Genomic DNA, 24,313 nt, shown 5'->3' on the forward strand with positions numbered 1-24,313 from the left:
ACCCTTGAACTAATGTGATTAGCATGCATTTTGATTTAAACACTTCTCTAATTAGCTAGCATGTAAAAATCATTACTTTTTAGGTGATTTAAAGACAAAAGACATAGATAAATGAAAACCACAATAATAAAAAAACAAAGAAATTATTTCATTCTAACCTCAGAATCCATAATGAAATTACAATAGAATCAACCCAAGAAGTTTAGCACTCCATGGAATAAAAGTAAAATAAAAATAAAAGAAGAGAGGGTGGAAAAGGAGAACGAAATTAGGCCCCCCCTAAGGGTTCCTATACTCTGAAGTTCCGAGCTTTTCTTTTCTGCTTCCCTTGATCTCCTAGGCTTTTCTGTTGCTAAAATATCTCAAATATCTTTTAAAATAAAGATAAAGATAAATATTACTTATCTTTATAATGATTATGAATATTTAAAAATATTTGGAGAGATATAGGCTATTTGACAAATTTAGTTGATTGAAAATTTATGATATAATTAAATAAATTAATTACTTAAAGATATATGATAAATTATCACCAACCAAAGTTCACTAATGAAGAATATCAAGAATATTTAAGGTTGAAATCCAACAGCCTAGCTCAATCATCTACAACTCCAGTTTGTGAACAACAACTTGCATTTCACAATCTGTGGAGGGTCAAAATCCATGGATTATTGACTCAAGTGCATATGATGATATTTCTGGTAATATCTCTTTGTTCTCTTCTCCCTCCTTTCCTAAAACATCTCATTTCAATACCCTTGCCAATGGATCTAAAGTGGCTTCCCAAAGAATTGGTCAAGTTTCTCTTTCTCCTTCTTTAAACTTAAAACTTGTTCTTTTCGTTCCTAAGTTCCCCTTTAGTCTCGTTTCTTTAAGTCAATTAACAAATCATTAATAAGTGTCATGTTAAGAAATTTGAGCAAATCTATGTTAAATCCCAATTTTGTAATGTTTTCATAGTTAATAGCATTCCTTTTGGGTATTGTTTCGTTATAATTTTTTCTTTTTAGTTCAGATTTGGTTTTCTTTATAAAAATCATAGTTTCTGTGAAAATGTATTAATTTGTACTTGTTAGATAGATTTTTAGTTAATAAGTATAAAAGTAAATTCTGACAACTTACCTTTGCTGATTATTTAGTCCATAACCTTTTCCACAGTTATTCAATTGAGTTGATTTTTTTTTTTCATTGCATTTCAATTATCTTTAATTTGAGTGTAAGAAAGTAATTTTTGAAGTTCTATGGAAATTGCAGTTTAGTTTTGAAAATCCCAGACAGATTATAGAGCTGTTAACTTCTGGTGTTAGGTGTTGTTAGCTTCTTTGTGCAATGCAGTTGAGAGAATGACTTTGGCTTCATAATTTTAGTGCGTTGAGAATTCAAGCAATGCTAAACCAGTCCAGTTGAGTAGAATTATGCTTAAGAGACATATTATTAGAGGTGAACACAGACAAAGAAGTTAAACCAAGTCTACGTGACCTGCACCTGCCTGGAAAATCTGAAGATGCATTTAGACCAAGCTGTCACATCATTTAGAGATGAAGACTGGTTGGACTTGTTTGAGCAACCTACTGCTGCCAGTTGAAAGTTGACTCGACAGATTTTGCATGAAGAAGTTGAACTATGATGACCTGTACACTAATTCACAGCTAGATGATTTTACTGGATACTTAAGTCACATGTAATGGTAGTTAAGTTAGTTTAGTTAGTTTAAGTGAATAGTTGTCTTGTCATTGGCAGCAAATTTGACTGTTTCTAGGAGGTTTTTCCAATTTCCATGTTCCAGACCTAGCTTAGCTATATAAGGCTAGTTCACAGACATATTTCATTACTCTACAATATTGCTTAGGCTAGTTTTCAGTTATTCAGTTCTCTCTGGAGTTTCTTTGTTGTCTTAGACTCCAAAGTGAGGTGGGCAACAAGAACTTCATCTCTCGGTAATCCTGAACCAGGTTCCATTTAATTCAATTCTGTTTTCAAGCAATTTTACCTTTCTTGTACTGCTTTACAAATTCAATTTACCGTTATTGCTTTACATTTATGCTTTTACATTATTGCACATTCAAGATTCAATGTTTTTGCAATGCTTTCTCCTTCTATGTCAAATTTCAGTTTTCCATTTATGAGCACTAGTTCTCACTTTTGTAACCTAAACTCAGTTATGGATTCATGCTAAGGTTTAGTGAGTACAAAGTGATCGTGATAGAAGCATGACTTGGACCTTCACAAGGATCATGGAGTAGCTTTGGATTTTAGAATAGGAATTTTTGTATTTTTTGTATTTTAGGCTTTATTGGGCCTTCGTCGTGTTTGGACTTATGACTATAGAGGCCCATAGTATAAGCCTTTTTTATAGACTCTTGTATGGAGATTTTTTATAATTGAAAACTGAGGTTTTCTCTTAAAGTGAGAGCTCTGTCTTGGTTCTTGTTTAGAACTTTGGTCTTTATCTTTGAATTTTTGAATTCAATGTGACGGATCTTTCTCGGTTATCTTGGAACTTTCTCCAAGTGACATGATTTTATCCGTTCTCAAACTTCATCGAGTCATCTTCATCCATTTCTCATTCCGCTTTAAATGCTTCCACAAGTAATAACACCTCAATCTGAAACGCAATTCTCATCATAGCGCCTATACACAAAGGAATCAGAAATGAACCTTAGGTTCAAAAGTGAAACCTAGTGAACATCAATTGAAGATTGTTTTTTGGTTTAAATAGTTTACTTGTTTTCTTTACATGCTTTCTTTAAATTTTCAGTTCCAAACTTGATTTACATTCTGCCATTTAGTTTCTAGTATGATTTTACATTCAAAAATGCTTTTTAATCATTAGAAACCTGTTCCAAGCGTTAATTTCCAGTTTTGGCTCAAATTTCTAGATTTTCAGTTTGACGGTTATTTTAGTTAGTTTAGCGCCACCAGCTTTTTACTTTAGTTTGAGAAATGAATTTTAGTTTTTGCTGCTTAATTCTAGTTTCAATCAGTTTTTTTGTGGTCGTTTCTATAATAGAATCATGTTTATCCATTCAACTACATATTACTTCATAGTTAGTTCTTAGTTAGTTTGATTTTCAGTTTGGGAGCTCAAACCCAAGTTTACTTTGTATTGAAAGTCACAGATAATATTTGTTGTTTCGTTGAGTTTCAAACGTGAGTTACTTTCAAAACAAAACCATAAAACTTTTCGGTTGAATGCAATTTTCAATTTCATTCAACCAAATTTAATTTTTCTAAACTGCAATCAGGTTTTCTAGTTTAAGTGATTTTCTAAATTTTAGTATTTCATTTTCTACTTGTTCTCCGTGATAATTCTTGGTGTTAATGCTCACTTAGCACTGTTTTACACTTGTTTTCATGTTCATATCATAAATTAATCCACAACATTGATTATAATTCAGTTCTGCATAACAGACCACATAATCGCATTTGCTGTCAAAACCTGTTACGATGTTTTAAAGTCCATGATGTCCAGTTCTGGTTTTTGGTGCAGCTTTGATAGTTTCGAGTGCTTTAACAGTTTTACATACTTCTCATGCATATTTTTAATGATTTAAATATATCTCATTCATCTCCTTTGCATATATATCATCTCTACATAATAGAATAAAATTTTGCACAAGCTATCAAAACGCTGATGAACTTTCACGTGCAGCCAAATCTGGTTTTCATAGAGATTTTGTCAATTGAGTGGTTTGACAATTCTTCATTCATATCATATCTAGTTTTAGGTAAATAAATATGTTCCAAACATTTTCATTACATAAATCAGTTTTAGTTCAATTAGGCATTTTGTCAAACACCTTCTGAAAATAAGGTTTTCTATTTGGCATTTTATCAAGCAGTTTTCGTTTTCACAATTTTGCACTGATTTATATATATTTAATAGTTAGAACATGTTTCCTTACATATTGTCTTGTATTTTAATTGTTTAAACATAATTTTCATGCATCAGAATTCATTTTACAGGATCATTTGCATCAACTACAGTGTGGTCATATTGGAAATCATGTTCACAATTTTAGAAGTAGTTTATGTTTTATACTCTTGAATGATTTTTGAACTAGTTTCAATATACAACAAATTTCTTGTTTTGAATGTACGATCAAATATATAAATATTCTCGTAAACAGTTTTAATATTATTTTTAATCTTATATATTATGCTAGTTAATATTCTTAGATAGTCATTGTCTTATCTATTTTATTGCACTGAATTGTGTCGGTACTCATATAATTGACTCCATGAAATACAATCAAAAACAATTTCCTTCTGGTAACGAAACTAATTCTTGTAGATTTTTGTAGAAAGAATTTACACAGAATTAAAAAAAAAAAAAAAAACATCTGTACTTTCTGTATCATGTTTGGTGGTTAGAATGAAAAGCTAAATAAAAGTTCCAAATAGATTGGATCCAAACGACTGCTCAGTCTAAAGTTACTTCTTAATCTTCCAGTTATGGGATGTGCGGGGTCCGCTTGCAATGCCTTCATAGTACTGTGAATCAAGTTTTCCTTTATTCCAAGCTTTGACAAAATCAGTAAACAACTCACGTGCTGACTCGGACAACAGATCAGAGAAAAACACATTCTTCTCTTCCTTTAGCCAGGCAGCGAACTCATTATTCTTTGCAAAATAGTCATCCTTTGATAATTGTAGGAATTCCTACATCCAAAGTAGCCAAAATGAACCCTAAATACCAATGAATCAATAGATAAATAATTTCAATACCTACTCCTAACAACTAAAATCACATAACTTGATCAATATAAGCCAATTAATAAGATATCAGTTTCTGCCTTATAATAGAATGTCGGGACATATGTTGAATAGAGTGGTCAATCTTAAAAGTTTTCAATAATTTGATAATTATACAGCTGAACTAAATAAAGTCATTAAAATGAGGGAAACAAACACTGTTGGACTGTTAGACGTTGCAGCATTAACCACTTTTTCTTTTTTACTGCATTTGTTTTTCTTTCTAATAAAATAAAAGCCTTCCTTGAACAACATAATGAATGTTTGTAGAAAAAACAATGCTGTAAAATGTGAGGGTGGAAGAATAAAATTTAATACAAACAACTGTTGAACAGAAAAGCATGAATGAAAAAAATGAAAGGGCGAGGTCCCAGATACAGCTTGATATTAATACAAGATTATTGTGCATGTAGCACAACTAATAATATTGGCAATACAACTCACCGCATGGGCATCACCTTTTCTATGCTTGTTTCTGTGCTTATCTTTCGACTTCCCTGAAATAACAACAAACTGTAGATTTAATTTGCCATGACAAAAATCCCATTTGAAAAAGACGAGTAAATTAGCCAGAACTCTAGTCCAGAAAACAAACACCAAAGTTAATGCTCATCTAACACAATATTAAGCAATAATGACTGGAAAATTCGTAAGAGAGAGGAAGAGTATGACCATCTTCACTTCACTTGTGTTAAAAAAAGTAGGCATTCAACTATTTAGAAAGAAAATCTTTCTAAGAAAAATTTCTAGTTTTCTCGCCATTCATCCACGGAGCAATTGTTTTATGGAAAATTACCAAACTATGAGAAACAAATTTTACCCAAAATTTGTTTTCTTAAAAATTGAAGCATTTTTTAAGAAAAGTGAAGTACCATACACATACAGCAATACGTAGAGCCACTGATACCAATAATTCGTGCGTTGTTTCTCTCAAAAGTCAATTTGGAAACTTCAACTCAAACACATACAATATTAACGTAGGACAAACCGCACATAACATGGCAGGGAGAAAGATCTTTGGAGGGCTTAGAAATAATAAGGAATATGGAAGAAGTAAGGGTGAGATAATAAGAAAAGAGGAATAAAAATAAAGGAGAATCAAAAACCATTTCGATCATAAATTCAGTTTTGTAAATCCCTAAGAGCAATGGTCAATAAATTATGATACACAAAGTTTTTATTTGAAAGCATGGTAGTTAATGTATTGATTGATAACATTAAATGTTACATTTTGAAATAAACTTACCATTTTAAATTGCCTAATGGTTGCCCTGCGGATAATGTTAGGTTTAAAAATTACAGATAAATTGCTTAACCATTGCCCTAAGTATGATGTTAGATTTAAAAATTACATATAAATTCAAATTGATTTTCATGTGAGTTTATACCTAATTTAATCCTAACATGTTAAACTGTAGGAAACAATTAGACATTGAGCTAAAACCGTGTTTTTCTGAGACACTACAATCGTTTTAATTACATTGACAGAAAGAAATTAGTACAATAAATAGAGAAGTATCTTCTAATAATAAAGATATACATGAATAGATAAATGTTCCTATTAATACATATATAATCTAGATGTTCTTGATCATATAGGATTTGTTTCTTATTTAATAACTGTAATTTGTAATACTCCTCCTCAAACCGGAACATATAGGTTGTATATGCCCATCTTGGTACAAGTATAATCAATCTTTGGTCTTCTTAGAAACTTGGTGAATATGTCAAACATCACTTCAATGGAGTTGACACTCCAGTTTTTCTCTTACAAAATAAAATCTACATCAATATGTTTGGTTCTCTCATAAAAGTCAATACATAATGTTACGTTGTTGTCACATATATGGTGCATTTTGAAACCTTTTAAAATTTATGTTATTTTTACTAGGTTTAGATTTAATTTTAATTTTAATTTTAATAATTTTTTATCATGATTTTAAGTTTTTTTGTTTTATTTTTAGTTTTGGGTGAGGAGAATGATTCTTGATCAAGCAAAACTTGGAGCACTTGAACAGGAGAAACCAGCAAGTCTTGGATTACACAAGGACACTCACTTAAACAAAGCATCAACTCGCTTGAGCAAATGCTGCTTGTTTAGAAAACATGAGCGAACGACTCTTGCTTAAGCAAGCCTTGAGGGCACTTAGACAAGAAGCACGTAGAATGATACAATATTTCAACATCATCAAGGCCACATGGACACTCTACCATGACTACTATAGCTTGACCTAGGACGCACACTTTGAGCAGGTCTCGATAAAAGAAAGGTCCAACTCAATATATTAAATTCAAGGCCAGACATCACAAAAATATCCACAGGTCAACACAAAGTTAAGTTAAATTTGTAGAAGCGTCAACTATTTAATTTCTTTTAGTGTTTGGAGTAATTGTTAAGCCATGGCAGCCAAACACCTAGTTTAAGAGGTTGATGTATCTATACGACTCATGTAATTCTTCATCTCCCTTTTAACAAGATTGATTAATTCAATTAATTGTTTTTGCTTTGTTCATAATACTTGTTCGACTTGATCAACCAAATCATGATTTCATAGTTTTAATTGTGGTTGGGAAACTCTTTTGTAAACTAGGAGAAAATTTTGGTATCACTTATTTGAATGGGGTTAAGAATAGATTAAATTAGTAACTAGTGCAGTGCATCTTTGAAATTCATGTTTGTGTTATAAAATAGCTAAAAAAGTAAAATAGATGAAGCTTTTTGTCTTCAATCAAGCTAATTCAAATTAGACTATCATCATTTGGTCATCAAAGCAAGATTAGTCTATAAAATGAATGAAGAAAGAGTTGATTTTGCATGATACCTTGACTTAGTGGTTTGGTTCGAAAATTTGTCACTTGTTATGTTTTAGTCTCTAATTTTCGTAGCTAATCCATTGTTGTTTTGTGTGTTCTTAGTTTACCTTTGTTTAACTATACTAGCATTGTTCATTGATTACATTTGTGTCTAGTTTAGTTAACCTTTGTGTGTTTGAGTCATATGTTTATGTTATTCTTTTGAAGTTCTCTTCCTTCTTTTCTAATTTTTCAAACATTAGTTGTAAGAAACTGATAGGTTTGGAATAGTTTATAGAAGGAAGGAAAAGAGAAATAACTGAATATGATAGTTATAACCTCTGTAGCTTTTTTTAAATCTGTCATGTAACTGACTATTATAAATAGTCAAAGGTTTTAGGAAAAAGGCAGTTTTTGGTTTTTCTAAAAGGACGTGGTAGGAGAGTGAGGATCTCTCAAAGCTTCCTCAGTTGTAATCTTGAGTTTTAGCTTCTACTCTTTTGGCACAAGCAGTGTTGTTCAATAAAAGTAATCAAGAATTAATCTTGATTGTTCTGTATTACTAATTGTTCCTATCAATTGGTATTCAGAGCACCTTCTGGGTTCTATGGGAAGGGTTCGTTAGAGCATGGTGCATACCAGAATGGAGTCATGCATGAATGGGGTTGAACTAATGGTCCAAGAAATGGTTCAAGATCGAGACAGACAGGAAAATGAGGCTCATCAAGTTCCAACGTTTGGAAGACATGATTCGTGGTCTTACAGTGGTGGTGGAGAAAATATCGTTAACAGGAAAATCGGATAGTGATGATATTTCAGTCACAAATGGAGAACGTTCTTCTTCTTCGTCAAGATGGAGAAAACTGGATATTCCAGTTTTTATAGGAGAAGATGCTTATGGATGGACCAATAGATTGGAGCGCTATTTTCGTTTAAAGGAGGTAACAGAGGAAGAAAGGATGCAGGTTGTTCTTATTGCTTTGGAAGGAAAGGCTTTGATTTGGTTCCAATGGTGGGAAACGTGTAATCTCAAGCTTACATGGGATGCTTTCAAGATTGTAGTGGTGCACAGGTTTCAACTGACCATGTTGGATAATCCGTTTGAGATTTTGATTGGCTTAAAACAAACAGGTTTGGTTGAAGAGTATATTGAAAATTTTGAATAATATGCTGGGTTCTTAAAAAACGTGAAGCAAGATTATTTGGTAGGCATTTTCTTGAACGGGTTAAAAGAAGGTATTAAGGCTGAAGTGAAGCTATATGAACCAAAAAGTCTTGCTGAACTAATGATGAAAGCTAAAATGGTGGAGGAAAATTAGAGTCACATCTAAAAGCGAACTTCTAGGGGTTGGCAGCAACATTTCAGGGGCCAAACCATATTCAGCCACTAGAACATTTTCAAGAGAAGGCAGTAACTCGGTAGCTTCTAGTACTACCAATGAGGACAAGGGGGAGAGCAGTGAGGTGTCTATAAGAAATTCAGGGGGCCTGCGACAACGAGGAGCCCCTTTTCGAAAATTATCTGATGCAGAATTGCAAGACAAGATGAGAAGTTTGGGCCTCAACATGTATGTAGAAACAAACAATTGCACATGTTACTACTGTCAGAAGACGAAATAACTGAATTGGGAGAATTCTAGCACCACACAGAGACAACAAAAGATACCTTGAAGGACACAAGACAGGTTTTACAGTTATCCTTGTGTACCATGGCTGGACTCACTACTAAGAAGTCTTGGAAACTTTGGGGTAAAATTGGAGAGACCGTGATTGTTTTGTTGGATTGTGGAGCTTCCCACAATTTCATTTCAAATAATTTAATTAGTAGATGAGGGTTGCAGACAATGGCCACTCCCTCTTAAGTGGTGGAAGTTGGAGATGGTAGAAAGATAGATTGTCAAGGAAAATGTGCAGATTTTATCTTAGAAATCCAAGGATTACAAATTCGACAAGAATTTTTCATTTTTGAGATAGGTGGAGCTGATATTGTGTTGGGCTTAGAGTGGTTGGCCAGTTTAGGGGAGGTAAGGCAGATTTTGGCAACTTAAAACTTTCCATTGGTGGAGGGGACCAGCAGCACATGGTGATCGGGGATCCTGCTTTATCTACTGCAACTTCATTTAAAAAGTTGATACACTAATTGCAGCAAGGGGACCAGGGATTTTTGGTGAATATGGTTCAGAATCATGAAGTTGTGGATTCCAAGGCTTGTACAAAGGAAGTGGAGCAAGTGTTGGCATCCTATGGTGAGGTTTTTCAAGAGTTCCAGGAATTACCTCCTACCCGAAAACAAGATCATGCTATTCATCTCAAGGAGGGACCATCCATTCCAAACTTAAGGCCATATAAGTATTCGCACTCGCAAAAGAATGAGATTGAAAGATTTATTGGTGATATGCTGAATGTTGGTATTATTCGACCTAGTATTAGTCCTTATTCCAGCCCTATTATCTTGGTGAAAAAGAAAGATGGTGGATGGAGGTTTTGTGTAGATTACAGGGCTCTTAACAAGGTAACCTTTCCAAATAAATTTCATATTCCAGTTATAGATGAATTATTGGATGAGCTGGCTGGTGCAACTATCTTTTCTAACCCATGAGGGAAAAGAGGAATAACTGAATATGACAGTAGATGAATTATTGGATGAGCTGGCTGGTGCAACTATCTTTTCTAACCCATGAGGGAAAAGAGGAATAACTGAATATGACAGTTATAACCTTTGTAGAGTAATTCTGTTTTCTCTTTTTAAATCTGTCATGTAACTGACTATTATAAATAGTCAAAAGTTATAGGAAAATAGGCAGTTTTTGGTTGTTCTTAAAGGACCTGGTAGAAGAGTCAGGATCTCTCAAAGCTTCCTCAGTTGTAATCTTGAGTTCTAGCTTCTAATCTTGATTGTTCTATATTACTAATTGTTCTTATCAGAAACATAATTTCAATATAACAAATTACTAGTTAATGTGTAAGTTCAATATTATGTGGAGTTTGAATTGTTTAATTGACTTTAAAAATAAGGATCTAGTGTAAGGACCAAGGAATGGAGTGGTCTAGTGGAGGACTAGTCAAGGTGGAGTTGTCTAATTGCAAATTAGATGAGTATGGTGTTAGACGAGGTCGTGCTTTAAGGCAAGCAAACGTGTTTAGGTCAGTGGGTGTGTTTTGTGTTTGATGAGTACGGATAGTTGCTAAGTGCAATTTGCAATGATTTGGACGATAGTTGTGTTCTATGCTAAGTAGATCACAAAGTGTGGAATCCATGTGTTATAGGACCAATGCAATTACACTGAGTATAGGCGAGTGCTGGTAGTGAGCATTAAATCTTGTGTAAGCGTTAAATGCAAAGGGCGTTATACACTATGGCTCGCTAAGTTGTTCACTGCATCTTGGTCGTGTGGCCTAGGTGGGTTGCTACTGGAGCATCGAGTCAAAAACAAGAGGACAAATGTTCATGAGATAGCACCTCTGTGATAGAGCAAGGGATGTGGGCCTGGACACTAGCAGTAGGCCCAAGGTTTGGAGAGTGTATGAGAGAAGAACAAAGGGTGTGAAGAGGAGTGCTGAGGTGGCAAAAGATGTAACATAATCGAATAAAGGGGGAGATGAGGGAATATAAAGGGAGGAGAAGAGGAGAGAGAGAGGGAAGAGAGAAGGAAGGATGTGGGTATTCCTTGTAAGGAGCTTGCTCTGTGGCAGAAGGTTTTGTTAACCTTACTGTTTTATGATACATATTCTGAATAATACTATCAGAAATCTTTCATCTCAATTGTTTTGTCCTTTTTCGATTGTTAGTCTCTAACAAATTGGTCTGACCTGCCAGATACGAGCGGACAACCAGGGGTCAAGAATGCCACCAAAGAAAATGGAAGCTATAGCACAACTCTTGAGCTAGAAGTCGTCGACCTAAGGAATGCACTGCAGGTCATGTAGCTCAAAGCTTATTCTAATTGTTGAGAATAAAGAAGATAGGGATTGAGATTAATCTCCCTTGTGTATAAACCACACATAGGGTAATCTATTTATAATAGAGAGAGGTACAAGTAAAAAGAGTAACTGAAAATAAAAAGATTAAATAGAAGATATTGTTTGATATTGTGGTTATCAATATCTAACAATATCTTAATAATATCAAACTATATCTAACACTCCCCCTCAAGCTGGAGCATACAAATCGTATGTGCCAAGCTTGTTACAAATATAATCAATTCTAGGCCCCCGTAAAGACTTCGTAAAAATATCTGCTAACTGATCACTTGAGTTAACAAACTCAGTCTTGATGTCTCCAGACATAACCTTTTCCCGAACGAAATGACAATCAATCTCAATGTGTTTAGTCCTCTCATGAAAGACAGGATTAGAACTAATATGAAGGGCAGCCTGATTGTCACATACAAGTGTCATTTGAGTAATATCTCCAAATTGTAACTCTTGAAGCAATTGCTTGAGCCAAACAAGTTCACAGGCAGCTGAGGCCATAGCTCTATATTCTGCTTCTGCACTAGATCTTGCTACAACACTCTGTTTCTTACTTTTCCACGAGATCAAGTTACCACCAATGGAGACACAATACCCAGATGTAGATCTTCTATCAGAAGGAGATCCTGCCCAATCAGCATCTGAATAGCAAACAACTCTTGTATGGTTATTAGAACCATATAACAATCCTTTTCCAGGAGATTTTTTAATATACTTCAAGATGCGAATGACTGCATTCCAATGATCTTCACATGGAGAATTAAGAAATTGGCTTACCACACTGACTGCAAAGGAAATGTCAGGACGAGTAACGGTAAGATAATTCAATTTCCCAACCAATCGTCTATACTGCTCAGGATCAGATATAAGCTCCCCCTGATTTGGTAGAAGTTTAGTATTGGGATCCATGGGTGTATCAACAGACTTTGAACTCATCAATCCAGTTTCCTCCAGAATATCCATGGCATACTTTCTTTGAGATATAACAATACCATCATTGGACTGTGCCACCTCAATACCCAAGAAATATCTGAGTTTGCCAAGATCTTTGGTCTGAAAATGGTGACAGATATGTTGTTTCAACTGAGAGATGCCATGGTTGTTACTCCCTGTAAGAACGATGTCATCAACATATACTATCAAGTAAACACATCCAGCACTCGAGTGTTGATAAAAAACAGAATGATCTGTTTCACACCGAGTCATACCAAATTGTTGAACAACATTGCTAAACTTTCCAAACCAGGCCCTAGGAGATTGTTTTAGGCCATATAGTGATTTGCGAAGACGACATACCATCCCAGAAGACTCCCCCTGAGCAACAAACCCAGGAGGTTGCTCCATATAAATTTCCTCTTGCAAATCACCATTGAGGAAAACATTCTTAACATCCAGTTGATAAAGAGGCCATTGTTTAAGAGCGGCCATGGCGATAAATAAACGAACAGAAGCCATCTTTGCCACGGGGGAAAAAGTATCTCCATAATCCAACCCAAAAATTTGAGTATAACCTTTGGCTACAAGACAAGCTTTGAGGCGATCAATAGTACCATCAGGTCCAACTTTGATAGCAAACACCCACCTGCAACCAACAACAGATTTCCCAGACGGCAACGGGACCAGTTCCCAAGTTCCACTATTATGAAGAGCACTTAATTCATCTGCCATGGCCTGACGCCAACCAGGATTGGCTAAAGCGTCACGGACAGTTTTTGGAATGGTCACAGAAGAAAGAGAGGAAAGACATGTATAAAAAGGTAATGACAAGCGATGATAACTCAAAGCAATATAATGGGGAGAGGGATTACGGGTAGAACGCATACCTTTTCGGAGGGCAATGGGAAGGTCAGACTCAGGTGTCAGGGCCGGAGGAGACAGAGTAGTTGGCACTGGAGTGGAGTCACATGGTGGTGGTTGTGATCGATTACGGCGACTATAAACCTGAAGAGGTGGTGGAGGAGCAGGTGACTGTGGAGCAGGAACCGAGGGTGAAGAAAACACAGTAAGAGGGTCACAAACAATAGGAACGTTAAAGGTATTAGAAGAGTTGTCAGGATTGGATGGAGTCAGAGGTGAAGATTGACTCTTAAAATAAAGGGAGAACTCATTAAAGGTGACATCTGCAGACACAAAATAACGGTTAAGAAAAGGAGAAAAACATTTGTATCCTCTTTGTGATCTTGTAAACCCTAAGAAAACACACTTATGTGATCTAGGAGAAAGCTTGTCAAGACCAGGACTAAAATTATGAACAAAACATGTAGACCCGAAAACTCTTAAAGGTAAGGGATGAAGAGGTTCATGAGGGAATAAAATGGAGTGAGGTATGTTATTCTTTAAAACCGAAGAAGGCATACGATTAATGAGATAACAGGCAGTAAGAATGGCATCACCCCAGAAATGTTCAGGAACCTCGCCATGAATTAAAAGAGTGCGAGTGGTTTCCATAAGATGTCTATTTTTACGTTCAGCTACACCATTTTGTTGAGGGGTATAAGCACAAGAAGTTTGATGCAGAATACCGTGAGAAGCCATAAATTGTTTGAAAGAATGAGAAAGATATTCACGGCCATTATCACTACGCAAAACTCTAATAGAAACACCAAACTGAGTTTTAATTTCATTAAAAAAAGATTGAAAGATATGAAATAATTCCGAACGATGTTTCATTAGAAATAACCAAGTGCATCTGGAGTAATCATCAATGAAAGTAACAAAGTATTGAAAACCTAAAGTAGACTTAACGCGGCTAGGACCCCAAATGTCAGAGTGAACCAAGGCAAAAGGGGACGAAGCATCACGTGTGACACTACAAGGAAAAGAAGTACGAGTATGCTTGCCTAATTGACACGACTCACAATCCAAACGAGACAACTTGGACAAGGCAGGGACAAGTTGTTGTAACTTGGCAAGGCTTGGATGACCAAACTGAGCATGAATAAGAGAGGGAGACTCCATAACTGCACCAATGTGTGTAGAGGGACGAAGATGATAAAGACCATGAGACTCATATCCTGTGCCAATCACCTGTTTCGAACTCCGATCCTGTAAACAGACAGAATTGTTGGTAAAAGAAACAACACAATCAAGAGAACAAGTTAGGCGACTGATGGACAACAGGTTAAAAGGAGACCCAGGGACATAAAGAACATTATCAATGGTTAAAGAAGGAAAAAGTTTAACAATGCCAACACCATGAGATGAGACTCTAGAACCATCAGCGAGTGTAACAGAAGGTAAAGGATTAGTAGAGGATAAAGAAGAGAACAAAGATTTGTTACCAGTAATATGATCAGTGGCTCCTGAATCAAAAACCCAAGGACCAGGAGAAGAAGATTGAGTCAGACCAACAAAAGATGTACCTGTGTGAGCAACAGATGCAGTGGAACTAGAAAACTGTTGATCCTTATACCATTTGAGAAATTTGTTGTACATAACAAGTATATCGGATGAAACAGAAGAGAGTTCAGAACAGAAAGAGGCAGCGGAAGACGCCATAGAGGAACTGGAAGACACGCGGCTTCGAATGCGGCTTCGAATGGCGCGTGAGGGATGATCAAAACTGTATGGTCGCCGGTCGGAACTAACACTCCGGCGACGACAACGGTGGTGGCGACTTCGGCGGCGGCTCCGGCGACGGCTCCGGCAGCGGCTCCGGCAGCGTCTCCGGCGACGGCTCCGGCGACTACTCCGACGGCGCCGGCAGTGGCGCCGGCGGCTCCGGTGGCAGCAGCGGCGGTGGCGGCAGAGGTGGAGGCAGCGATAGCGGAAAAAAAAAACCTTAAGCTCTAGATACCATGTTGAGAATAAAGAAGATAGGGATTGAGATTAATCTCCCTTGTGTATAAACCACACATAGGGTAATCTATTTATAATAGAGAGAGGTACAAGTAAAAAGAGTAACTGAAAATAAAAAGATTAAATAGAAGATATTGTTTGATATTGTGGTTATCAATATCTAACAATATCTTAATAATATCAAACTATATCTAACACTAATCATGAGAAACTCATGGCGCTATTGTCAGGAAACAGTGGAATAACAAACGGTGGTGGTTCAGCCACAAGGACCTCCCCAGATTTAAACAACGATCCACAGGATGATTTTGGACAAAATGCAAAGAAGGTGGAGTTGCCGTTGTTCAACGACGAAGATCCCGCTGGGTGGATAGTACGAGCTAAGATGTATTTCCAGGTACATGAGACTCATCCTCATATCAAGGTGAAGTTAGCACAACTCTATATGGAGGGCTCGACAATACATTTTTTCAAATCGCTGATTGATGAGAATACCATTCTTACGTGGGAACAATAAAAGACCGAACTCTTGGAACAATATAGTGGTTGTGGAGAGGGTGATATCTTTGAGCGGTTGGCATCGATTCAACAAGAAGGAAGTGTCGAGGAGTATATATCTGAGTTTGAGCAGTGGACAGCACAGATACCACGTTTGCCTGATGATCAATACTTTGGAAATTTTATTCATGGCTTACAAGAGGGCATAAAAGGACGTGTACGTAGTATGCATACGATGGGGCCATTACCATGTTCACGTAGAATAAAAACAGAATCAGTGGCTGAATGGCTGAAATGAGGTAATAGTGAAGAAATTTGGACGTTTGGACGTGGCTAAATATTAAATGGGTGGAATGAAGAAATTTGGATGGGGGAAGTGGGCCAAGGCCCAATTTCAAACCAATTAGGTTTAGGAATTTAGGTTTCTACTATCTTCTTCCTCCAACCAACACGCCGCCGCACAGCTCCTTTCTTCTCTTCTCTTTCTTTCTTCTCCTTCTTTCTTCTCTTCTCTTTTCTTCTCTTCTCTTCTCTTCTCTTCTCTTCTCTTCTCTTCTCTTCTCCTGCTGTCCGAGATTTTTGCCACGAGCGCTCCGCCACCGCCACCCGTCACGCGCAAAGCGGCCGCCACGAGCCGCCATGCAAATTCCGATTCGCCCCCACCTTGTTATGGCGGCTGGCCAAAAACCGCTACCGGTTTCTGCCATATCGGTGCCATGGCCGATATTAGACAACACTGATGTTGACACTAATTTGTGCAGTTGATTGAGACTTATTTGTACTCTTGTTGATCATAGTGGAACTATTTCTTTGATCTGGACGACTCGTGGTATTTACCTTTTATTTGAGGGGTTTTCCACGTTAAAAATCTTAGTGTCTTTATTTGTGATTATGCTGATTTATTATTGCTGCTCTTTGACAGTTTTTCCTCATAGATTCTTGTAAGTTAGGGGAAATTATATATGTTGCACTCTCTTGTATATTATTTGTGTTGTTGTTTTCCCCATCAAAGTGGTATTAGAGCTCTTGGTTAGGCTATATTTACTTGCTTGAATGATGGAGGCAAATGCAAAGATGGTTGCATTGAATGGTTCAAATTATCACTTGTGGAAGGACAATATGAAAGACTTGTAATTTTTTAAGAAGTTGCATCTTCCCATATTTGCTACACAGAAGCCGGATTCTATGTCTAATAAATAATAGGACTTTGAGCACCAACAGGTGTGTGGTTTTATTCGGCAATATGTTGAGATAATGTTTATAATCACATTGCTAATGAGACACATGCTAGAACTTTGTGGGAGAAGATTGAGTCTTTGTATGCTTTTGAGTCGGGCAATAATAAACTGTATTTGTTGAATTGCTTGATGAATTTGAGGTACAAAGAGAATTCTTCAATTTCTTATCATTTAAATGAGTTCAGGGGCTCTTGGATCAACTATCAAGAATGGGTTTAAACTTTGATGATGAAGTCTTGGGACTATGGCTACTAAATACTCTACCAGAGTTATGGGAGATATTTCGGGTTTCAATTACAAACTCTGCCCTAAATGGCAAAGAGTGGTGCTCGTAATGAAGAGATGAGAAGGAAGGCACATGGTTCTTCATCTCAATCTGATATGTTTGTCACAGAAATTAGGGGGAGAAGTCAAGAAAAGGAACTGAAAGGTGGTAGAGAGAAAAGCAGGAGCATGTCCAAGTCTAGATACAAGAATATAGAGTGTCATTATTGTAATAAAACATGGCACATTCAAAAATACTGTTTTATGTGGAAAAAGGACAATGTAGACAAGAAGGGCAAGCAGAAAGAGAATGATCGTGGCGATGATCGTGTCACTACTACAGGTGGTGATCTTGTTCTTCTTCGTGATTTTGAGTCCGTTAATCTTGTATCTGATGAGAGCACGTGAATTATTGATAGTGGTGCTACACTCTGCATGTTACACCTAAGTAGGAATGGTGTATCTAAAGTGATTGGTGTTGGTGATGTTTGCCTGCAAACCAACATGGGAATGCAATTGTTGCTTAAAGGAGTCAAACATGCTCCTGATGTCCGTTTTAATTTAATCTCTGTGCAGATGGTTGATGATGGTGGTTATGATGGTCACTTTGGTTCTGGAAAGTGGAAACTCACCAAAGGTAACTTGGTTGTGGCTAGAGGAGAAAAATCAACCAAACTATAGTGGACAAAAGCTTTGGTTGCTGAAGACACTGTAAATGCCATGGATATGGAGGCATCTTTGTGGCATCGGAGTCTTAGTCATATAAGTGAAAAAGGGCTTAATTGTTTAGCTAAAAAGGATGTTCTTCAAGGGCTAAAAATGCAGAATTAGAGAGATGTTCTCATTGCATAGATGGCAAGCAAACCAGAGTATCCTTCAAGAAGCATTCGACCTCAAGGAAGTTAGAGTTTTTACAATTGGTGCATTTTGACGTTTGTGGCCCATTGAAAGTAAAGTCATTTAGTGGTGTACTTTATTGTGTTACCTTTATTGATGATTGTTCCATGAAGCCATGGGTCTATGCACTTCAAAGAAAGGATCAAGTACTTGATAAGTTCAAGAAAGTTCATGCCTTGGTTGAGAGGCAGTTAGGGAAGAAGTTGAAATGTATTCGTTCTCACAATGGTGGTGAGTATCGTGGACCTTTTGATGCTTATTGCAAACATGGTATTGCACATGAGAAGATTCACCCAAAAACTCCTCAGTTGAATGGTTTAGCTGAGAGGATGAACAGAACATTACTTGAGAAGGTGAGATGTATGCTCTGAGATGCTAAATTACCCAAGCATTTTTGGGGTGAGGCACTATACACGACGGTGCACGTTATCAATCTCACTCCTACTGTGAGTCTGGACAGTGAAGTGTCAAATAAAATTTGGTTTGGCAAGAATGTAAATTATGATCATTTACATGTCTTTGGTTGCAAAGCATTTGTTCATATTCCAAGGGATGAAAGATCCAAGTTAGATGCGAAGACAAGGCAGTGCATCTTTATTGGCTATGGTAAGGATGAATTTGGCTACAAGTTTTATGATCATGTTGAGAAGAAGCTTGTTAGAAGTCGTAATGTATAATTCATGGAAGACCAGACCATTAAGGACATTGATAAGGTGGAAAAGACCACACCCGAGCAACATAATAATCTCACTGATGACAATCTGATGAGGTTGCCGCTCACAATCTGGATAATGTTGAAACTGAAGCTCAAGATGATGAGCAACATTGTGATGTTGACGATCAACAGTTTGGACGTGGAGTAGAGGTTCCAATTGATGATGCTCAAGAGGAACATATGATCTTGGTGATATACCTGAACCACCTCAAGTCCAACTCAGGAGGTCTAACAGACAGAAACAACCTTCTACAAGGTATTCTTATGATGAGTATATAACTTTGACTGACGGTGGAGAACCTGATTGTTTTGAAGAGGCTTTGGAGAGTGAAGAAAAACCTATAAAATCACTGTTGCAGTGCAAAATTAATTTCTCCCAACTCAGACCTCGTATCAACAATCTGACCGGTCAGGATGAAGAACAATGTGTTCTGAACCTGCTGTAAAATTTCCAACACGATCCAAGGTGAACGAATCCGTAGTGTCGATTTTATGGTGGCAGCTTAGTTTCCCTCTACCTCTCTCTCAATGTGTTAGGGTTTTTAGTGGATTCTAACTCTATTGTTCTACCTCTCTTTTTATTTTGCAACCCTTCTTCGCTAGGTTAAGTGAGACATGGGCTTCTCAAGTTTTGGGCCTTTTCTCCACATAGAAAGGAAACCCAATACCCAACAAATCTCCCCCTTACAACTATGTGGAGATAACCGCCAAACCTTGGATACCTGATGTTGTGACGTGAGGTATCATTGGATAAAGTAGTGAAAAAATTTGTTGTGCAATGGCAAAATAATGGGCCAATAAGGTGGGTCTAGGGAGATTATCAACATCCAGGAGAGAGATGCAAGGCTAAGAGTATCGGCAAGAGCCTTCATAGGATGAGCATTTCCTATTTCCACCTTGAGGGCTCAAAGGGGAAGTATGGTTAGGATGTATAAGTAGGAGGACTGAATAAGAACAGCTTTTAGTCAGTTAGTCCATCAGTTATTTACTGAAACTAGGAAAATCAGATTGGGGAAGGTATTCGGTAAATCAGATTGTGCATTTAGCAAAGGGCCAGATCCGCTATGAATGGCAAACCCCTGGGAGAATTCTTCTATCCACTTTCTGTTATGTTTTAAACAACAAAGTTCCACTCTATTTTACTTTTTTTACCTAGGTTACATCCAATTTTCTGCCTTCCTAGCAGGTAGTCACGTTTTATGCCTATACTTTGCCCTATTACAGTAGGAAATCACATACCTATGGTACATATGATTGAGAAATACTTTCATTTTCCATGACCAGATGAATTTACATTAAAATTTGATCTGCTGAGTTATGTTATGGAACTGGAGAATGGGTGAGAGCATTGGTGTCCATAGACCCATCAAACAGAAAGATACCTGAAATTTATTTTACATTCAAAATACATAATAAATATTGGTGTCCATAGCCTTTTGGATTAGAGCATTGAAGGTTTCAGCATATAAAAAACTAGTGTCCATAGCCTCTCGCTTCCTATTCTAACAGGCTTAGGTTTACAATCTCTCGATACTCTCCAAATCATGTTGACTGCAGATAACCCTTCCTTTCTTTTGTTCCTCTGACTAGAATTATTCCATAACTTGGAGATATGGTCCTAATCTCTTAAATAAACTATCACAGCCTAAGGCACTTTCAAAACAACGTTTTTTACACAATAATACAAGATTAATGCTATATTATATTCCGTTTACTTAAGATTTGAAACTAATAGTCCCACCAAGGTTAAACTTGATGTCCAATCCAGATAATCAGAACCCAAATATGCATGTATCTATGTCCTGCCGGCACTACAGTTAAGCAACAACAAAAGCCTTGTTCCACTAGAAAAGCCTGACCACATGGATCACATGAAGCTTTTCGACTAAGTTTAAGACCAAATTTAAAGACATTATTCAGCATAAGGTTCTTCTTAAAGACGTCCCCCAAATTCCTTCTTTGTCCCCCCTTCCCCCTTTGACATGACTAGAAGCCATGCTGTCTACTCTTTGGTGCATTCAATGAGCTTCTCTATTCCTGTTCATACCATCTTAATTGATTTTCTGCATTTTTCCTCAATTGGTGCAACACCAATTCCTTTTACAAGAAATACAGTGTTATCAACGTGCGGAAAGCTGAAATTCAGCCATAAAACATGTCACTATGGCCAGAAAACGGCCTTAGCATACCTCCATTCACAAATTGCCTATGGCAGTTGGCAAAAAATCTGTCTCACCATTCCATCATATGTCAAGGTGCCACCATTTAGCAATAAGATACTTTCATTTGGTATCTTGTCTTTCCTTGTGTGACCATACATTCATCTTAACAATCTCATTTCTACGTTTTTTTTTTTCCTCTTATAACATTCACAGTTCTATCCACCAAAGTTAAGCAAAGGTTAAAAATAAAAGATATAAAGCCCACTGACCCTTCTTATCAGCTTTTTCTTTGGAATGCTTGCGAGATTTCTTGTCCTCCCTTTTCTCTTTCTTTTCCCTCTTCCTTTCCTTCTTCTCCTCGTCCTCTACTGTTCTCTGCCTCTTGCTTCTCTTCTCATCTGTCAATTAACCCCAAAATTAACAAACAACAATAACGATAAACGGGTCAACACAAAAACATTGATAAATAAGTACGAAATCCAATTTTTTTCTTCTTGCTCACTATTTTAAAGAACCCATGAATCGAAGTTAGTTCCAATTCCAAAACTTATTAGTTTGGGTTTTTGCAGAAGGTGGAATGATGCATAGCGAGGGCAAGTCAAGTACCTTCTTCGCGTTGGGAGGGTGAAGTTCGTTTCGATTTTCTATCGCTTCCCATGATTTTTTTTCTCGAAAATGTGATAACCAAATTGCTCAGTGTCACTCAAAACCCGATCTCACAATTAGTGTGAAGAAAGAAAATCGCATATATAAATTAACGAGTGTTTTGTTTGGTTATTATGACAATCATATGCTAACGTGGTATTTTGAGTCAGTGGGTTTTCACCTGCCACACACTTAACCCTTTTGGTCGCAATTGTGTTTTTTTAATAGATTGATTTGAAGAATGGGAAGAGATGAGATAAGAAGAATTAGAAAGTAAAATGGTTATCGTTTTTCTTAAGAAATGATTTTTGAATAGATTAGAAAATGAAATTTGTGAAAATTTGTAAATAATTTAATTGAAATGATACATAAAAAAGATATAATAGATAAAAAATAAAAATTATTAAATTATTTTTAATGTTAAAATATGAAATGAACATTGGATGAGTTAATTTTTTTTAACATTATTATTCATTAATTTTAAAAAAAATATTTATTTTTAAATAATCTCTTTATTTTTTGAAAAAAAAAATATTTAAATATTAATGATTATCGGGAAGAAAAAAAGGTGACATAATAAATATTTAATTTGAAAATATTTTTTATCTTTTAAAATTAGGATTGCGAGAAATACATTTTACAAATAAAGTATGTTTCTAAATATTGATTACAAAAATTAGAAGAAAAAAAAACTAGTATACATTTGTATAATGAATAGATTTGAACTCGTTGAAAGAAAAATATAAACAATAGAATAATAAAGAGTGGTGGTGTCCATGATATACAAGTGATTTTAAATGAGGATGTTTTTGTAAAAAAAAAATTTACCCCGCAAATCTCTTTGCACAAAGGAAGATGCCATGAAGGATGAATCATGCGTTTCCACTTCCTTCCTAACTCGCAAATCAATTTAAAGGAACAGAAAAAATCCTTTAAATGGTCTATTATTCCTTTCAAATAGTAAGTCTATTTAAAAGAACACACGACCTTAATCTTTAGGAAAATTATCATTTGACAAACAAAATTTTGACAAAGTTAACAAAGTTTCTAAAAATAGAATTAAAGTTGATTAATTTTTTATTTTTTAATTAAAATAAAATAATAAAATAATATGTTTTTGCCTAAATAGGAAAGTTTGTCAAAACTTTGTCAAAAATACTTTGTTAACATATCATAGCCCTACAACATCAAACGACCATTGTTTCTTTTGGATCTATATAAACGAGTTAGTTTCTTTTATTATATACATAAATGATATTTTGACAACATTTTTGGAGTTGCAACTTTTGATAAGATAAGGTCACACACATTACATGGCATTAACTTTAGTTTTTTTTTTAAAACTGAATTTTTATTCCACGATGGAAGCTAAATAGGGGTGGGTTCAAACATTCTTTTCACATATTGTATTTGGGAAGAAACTCTTGTCTTGTGGCCCTTCTTTGAAACCTTTATAGGTTTTGTCTTCCTCTACTCTCCTCTACGTTATTTCCATCTTTCACATATTACATTTTGGACAAACTCCTTTCATGCGCGCCTCGTTTTGTAGTTCTGTAGCTTTAGGGTTGCTCTTAATCCTAATCCAAGGTGGAAATCCTGTGCTGCGCCTTGCTCTACCATTCTCTATTTTGAAAATGTTGTTCACATACTGCATCTTGGGAGGAAGTCTTGTGTTGAGTTGCATTAGGGTTAGTCTACCCTTCTTTGTTTTCTTTCAAACTTCTCGTACCTTATCTTGGGATTGAGTTTCAAACCTTTTCGTGGATATTGTGCTTTGCGCTGGTGTTCCAGGCGATGGTCGGTACTTTTCGAAGAACCCCATCTTTGTCGCATTTGTAAGTTTTTTGGCTGAAGTTACCCCCTTTGTTTTCACGCCTAAGTGACAACTAGGTTCTAGTTATGTGGTAACCCGAGAGAACATTTTTGTGCAAGAACATAGTTTTTTATTTACATTGAATGAATGCATACATGTTTGTAACATCCCTCTATGGAAATTTGAAAAAGTCATCTTTATATCTTAAATGTACAATTTTGTTGCATACAATTTTGTTTACAGATTGTCATAATTATTTGAGTGAAGTTGATACCCAAAATACACATCTTTTAGATTTATTGATGTGAATGGTCTTTCATTTTTTTTAAGTTAAATACTTCATTGCTTTTTGTGTCCTGATGAAAACAGAAACAGTTATCAAGTGACGTATTCATTCTTTTAGCCTATAAGCTTTTTTCATAAAAGGAAAACATATATTTAGTTGTACATGATGTGCTCATTCACTTTGGAAAATAAATATTTTTTATTTGGTTACTTGAATGTTGTTTTGAACAATACTTTTTTGTTTAAGTGACTGATTTTTCAAAGATAGTTTTTGTACAGGTCATTTGAGGTCAGGATTTATTAGTTGACTGAATTAATTTCAACTATTTTTTTCCATATATTGTTGTTGAATGTAGTATGATTCATGGTTTATTTGTATGAAATTATAGGTTAAACTTCAAAATCGTTGTGAGACTAAATATATTGTTGAAATGAACAGTCTATAGAGAAAGAGACATTGTTCCCATATCAAAGGAAC

General features: G+C 35.9%; 1 protein-coding gene across 1 annotated transcript; it reads right to left on the reverse strand.

Moving 5' to 3' along the window:
• Positions 1–4,172: 4,172 nt before the first annotated feature.
• On the reverse strand, positions 4,173–21,939 carry SCI1 (splicing regulatory glutamine/lysine-rich-like protein). Its single transcript, XM_085670487.1, has 4 exons — positions 21,699–21,939; positions 21,362–21,490; positions 5,200–5,252; positions 4,173–4,662 (listed from the first exon to the last, which is right to left on the reverse strand). Exons 1-4 carry the CDS (start codon positions 21,748–21,750, stop codon positions 4,435–4,437), a joined length of 462 nt encoding a protein of 153 aa, XP_085526613.1. The 5' UTR covers positions 21,751–21,939; the 3' UTR covers positions 4,173–4,434.
• Between the last annotated feature and the right edge of the window lie 2,374 nt (positions 21,940–24,313).

Source organism: Vigna unguiculata, chromosome 1 (assembly GCF_037176805.1).
Source record: "Vigna unguiculata cultivar grain cowpea cultivar isolate G323 ecotype 2 chromosome 1, ASM3717680v1, whole genome shotgun sequence".
NCBI classification, from domain to species: Eukaryota; Viridiplantae; Streptophyta; class Magnoliopsida; order Fabales; family Fabaceae; genus Vigna; species Vigna unguiculata.

Bases quoted from the DNA above. Each gene is read 5' to 3' on its own strand.
- SCI1 (XM_085670487.1), bottom strand. From the start codon at position 21,750: ATGGGAAGCGATAGAAAATCGAAACGAACTTCACCCTCCCAACGCGAA. The intron at 21,491-21,698 runs GTACTTGACTTG...GTTAATTGACAG, and splicing joins ACCCTCCCAACGCGAAGAAG to ATGAGAAGAGAAGCAAGAGG. The intron at 5,253-21,361 runs GTCAGTGGGCTT...TTGTTATTTCAG, and splicing joins AGAAAAAGCTGATAAGAAGG to GGAAGTCGAAAGATAAGCAC.